The sequence below is a fragment of the Lolium rigidum genome, chromosome 3 (assembly GCF_022539505.1).
Source record: "Lolium rigidum isolate FL_2022 chromosome 3, APGP_CSIRO_Lrig_0.1, whole genome shotgun sequence".
NCBI classification, from domain to species: Eukaryota; Viridiplantae; Streptophyta; class Magnoliopsida; order Poales; family Poaceae; genus Lolium; species Lolium rigidum.
The window spans coordinates 251,928,701-251,931,880 of NC_061510.1; the positions used below are offsets into that span (position 1 = coordinate 251,928,701).

A 3,180-nucleotide genomic window follows, 5' to 3' on the forward strand; every position below is an offset into this window, starting at 1 on the left:
GAAGCAGCTGCAACCGGTACACGTACATCACGACACATCAGACGTACGTACTGTGTACGTGCAACACACATGAATGCACGCACGCACGTTTTATTTCATCTTAGTGAATAGTGATTCTTAATCTTGCGCGCGTAGGAAGTCGTTGATCGACTGAGATCCCATCTAGTTAACTCTGCATCACATTCAGAACAAGAAACAGTCGTCATGGATTCAGAACGAGAAACAAAGAAAACGTGAGAGATCGAGAATCATAGATCAACTTACTTGCTGCAATCGGTGGACATGTTGATGGGGAAGGGCACGCTGACGCCGCACTTCGCGGGCGCGCCGGCGACGACGCCGAGGTCGACGGACTTGACGCTGCCGGCGAGGCTCTTGAGGCAACGGCACACCGCCTGGCGGTCGGCGCTCGTGCGGGCCATGGCGTTGAGGCTCTTCATGCCGCTGCAGCATCCCTGCGACAGCGTGGCCGACTTCCCCGTCGCGTACGGGATGCACGGCGCGAGCGACGATCCCACCTGGCCGCACGTCACCGCCGCCGACGCCTCCCCCGCCGCCATCAGCACCACCACAAACGCGCCCAGGGCCAGGAAGGCGGTGGCCTTGTTGCTAGCCGCCATCGATGATCTCACGATCGATCTCTCTGTGTTGCTAAGTGAGTGTAGTGGCGTACACGTTGGTGGAACGGAGGAGTTGGATTGGAGGGGTATAAATAGCAGGGAGGTGCATGGCGTGCATGATTGGACGATCAGTTTTTTGGCCGTCCACCTGTCTCTGGCAGGTCGTTGGCAGTTGGGATTTTGTACCTTTTAATTAAAAGTGAGCGTCTGATCGTACTTGTCATTATTTCTCTTAGGATCCTTTTGAATTTTCATCACTTTCAAGCTTAATATGAAGACGCGCAATTCTCCTGTGTGTTCTGAAAAAATATATAATCCACTACTTGTTAGAAAATCTGTATATGAGACCTTCTGCTCGATCCGGTCTTTGGTCTTAGAGCATCTCCACTCGTCCCCCCGACGAGGCCCCCGGCGAGCGTTTTTTCCATCCGGACGGCGTAATTCGGCCCAGTCGCGCCCCCGGTTCCTCGTTTTCGTCCGGATTTGGACCTAAATCAATCCGGCGATCCCACGCCATCCCCGGCCCCCCGGGGAGCGCTCGGGGACTCCGGACGAAACGAAAGCGCGCGTGGCCCCAACTTGTCGGCGACAATGGCCTCCGATCTACGGCAAAACCCTCGTCTTCCCGATCTACGGCAAAACCCTCGTCTTCCCGATCTACGGCAATACCCTCGTCGAACGAAAGCTTTGAACTCTCAAGTGGTGCAACATAGATAGATTATATATATATTTCGAATATAATTCGAATAAACATAAAAATTACATATAAAAACTTTAAAACTAAACTACTTCTTCTTCTTCTTAGAAGGCCCCGCCTCATCGTCGTCGCGGCGACGCTTCCGGCTCGTCACCTCCTCGTCGGAGGAAGTTGAGTCCTCCTCGTCGTCGTCCTCATCGGCCTCTTCGTCCTCCTCCTCCTCGCTCCTCCTCATGCTCCTGCTCCTCCTCCTCTTCCTCGGCCTCTTCCTCGGCCTGCTCCTCGGCCTGCTCCACGGCCTCTTCGTCCTCCTCCTCGTCGTCCCACTCGTCCTCGCCGGCCGGCGGGGGAGATCGTCGCCTGCCGGACGATGCAGCTGGATCCCACCAATGGCGCCATCCAGGCGGCTTCCCTCGCTCGTCGGTGTCCGATGGCCAAGAGATATCGCTCATGGTTGACGGAGATGGTTGACGGAGGATGGTGACGAGAGAACAGATGAATGGCGTCGCCCGTCGAAAACCGTATATGTAGGTCTCTCGACGAAAGAGAGCGGCGGTTGCTCTTCCGCGGAGTTCGTGCTCCATTACGGCGGTTCTCGCATCGAGGCCACTTCGACCGTTCCCGACGAGTCGTTTCGGCTCTCCAGTCCACCTCGCGACGGTTCAATGCGTCGAGGGAACTCCGACGATTGCCCTTCCCGGTGACTGCGCCGTCGCTATGCACGCGGTGGGTGCGCGTCCATGGGCTCGCGGCTGGAAAAATGGGCCTCCCCAGGCCAAAAACTACATCCATCCGGCGCTAAATTTCGCCGGATTTGGGCGTGGGGAGCCCAAACGAGTGGGGATGCTCTTAGGATGGAGTGAACAATCGGTAGCCATCCAATGCAGCAGCTTGAGGAAAAAGGGCTCCATCCAAAATGACTAATTGGTCACCGGCATCCGAACAAGATCACCTCAGGCATGGCATAAGGAAACAACCCAGGAGTAGGACTTGGGGAAGATAACTAGATGGTCAAGTGCCAGGTTTGTTCTGGAGACGTGAGATAGGATAAAATTCAGGGTCCTTCGCTTCTTATTGTGCTTGGGCGAACGATTTCACCTTAGCACCATCATTTGCTATCGTAAATGTATGACATGACACTTCATATATGCAAGTGGAATCTTACTTAAAGGTCTACCTAACTAACTCGACCCAACTGTTCTTCACGGCAGACTACATCACAAGTGAGCCATAAACTAGCTGACATATACTATGTGTGCACTAACTGTGATCTGTACTTCAGTGAAACTTCCTCAAATTATCGAAATTCCAGTGGTACCAGGTTGAAACTCAATTAATTGTACCGTAAAATATTGGTCATTGTCTTGGTTCTAATTTGAAAAAGAAAACTTATGTCCACGAAAAGCTGAAATTATGCAAAGAAAAAAAAATCTAGGTCGAGCTACGGCACCTGACGTTTGTTGCATATAGAATTGTACAGTTTCGTGATAAATAGTTTAATTAATCCCGCAGCTAGAACTACGATACCCAACCAGGACTAAAGGTCCCGTTTGACACGGGACTAGAGCTGGCCATGCCCGTGCAGCATTCTGGCCATTGGAACCGGGACTAGTGCTCACATTAGTCTCAGGTCCAAACACGGCCGGGACTAAAGCTCCGGACGAGAGGCCCATTTTCTACTAGTGTGCACATGTATTTCCTATCTCGACCATCGAGTTTCGTCAAGATCCATGCAAGAACTATATGATACCCAACGTTATAGAGCTTCTTGGTGCCGGGGTGCCCCTGAAACAATTCTACACCTTGTAAATGTCACGTTGAAACTTAAAGTTTCAAGTTTATATGTTGTACTCTTTATATTAG

The 3,180-nt window shown here is 52.1% G+C and overlaps 1 protein-coding gene across 1 annotated transcript; it reads right to left on the minus strand.

The window, feature by feature from the left end:
• Nucleotides 1-260: 260 nt before the first annotated feature.
• LOC124699320 (probable non-specific lipid-transfer protein 3) lies at nucleotides 261-620 on the minus strand. Its single transcript, XM_047231641.1, has one exon. The coding sequence runs from the start codon at nucleotides 618-620 to the stop codon at nucleotides 261-263; it is 360 nt and encodes a 119-aa protein (XP_047087597.1).
• Between the last annotated feature and the right edge of the window lie 2,560 nt (nucleotides 621-3,180).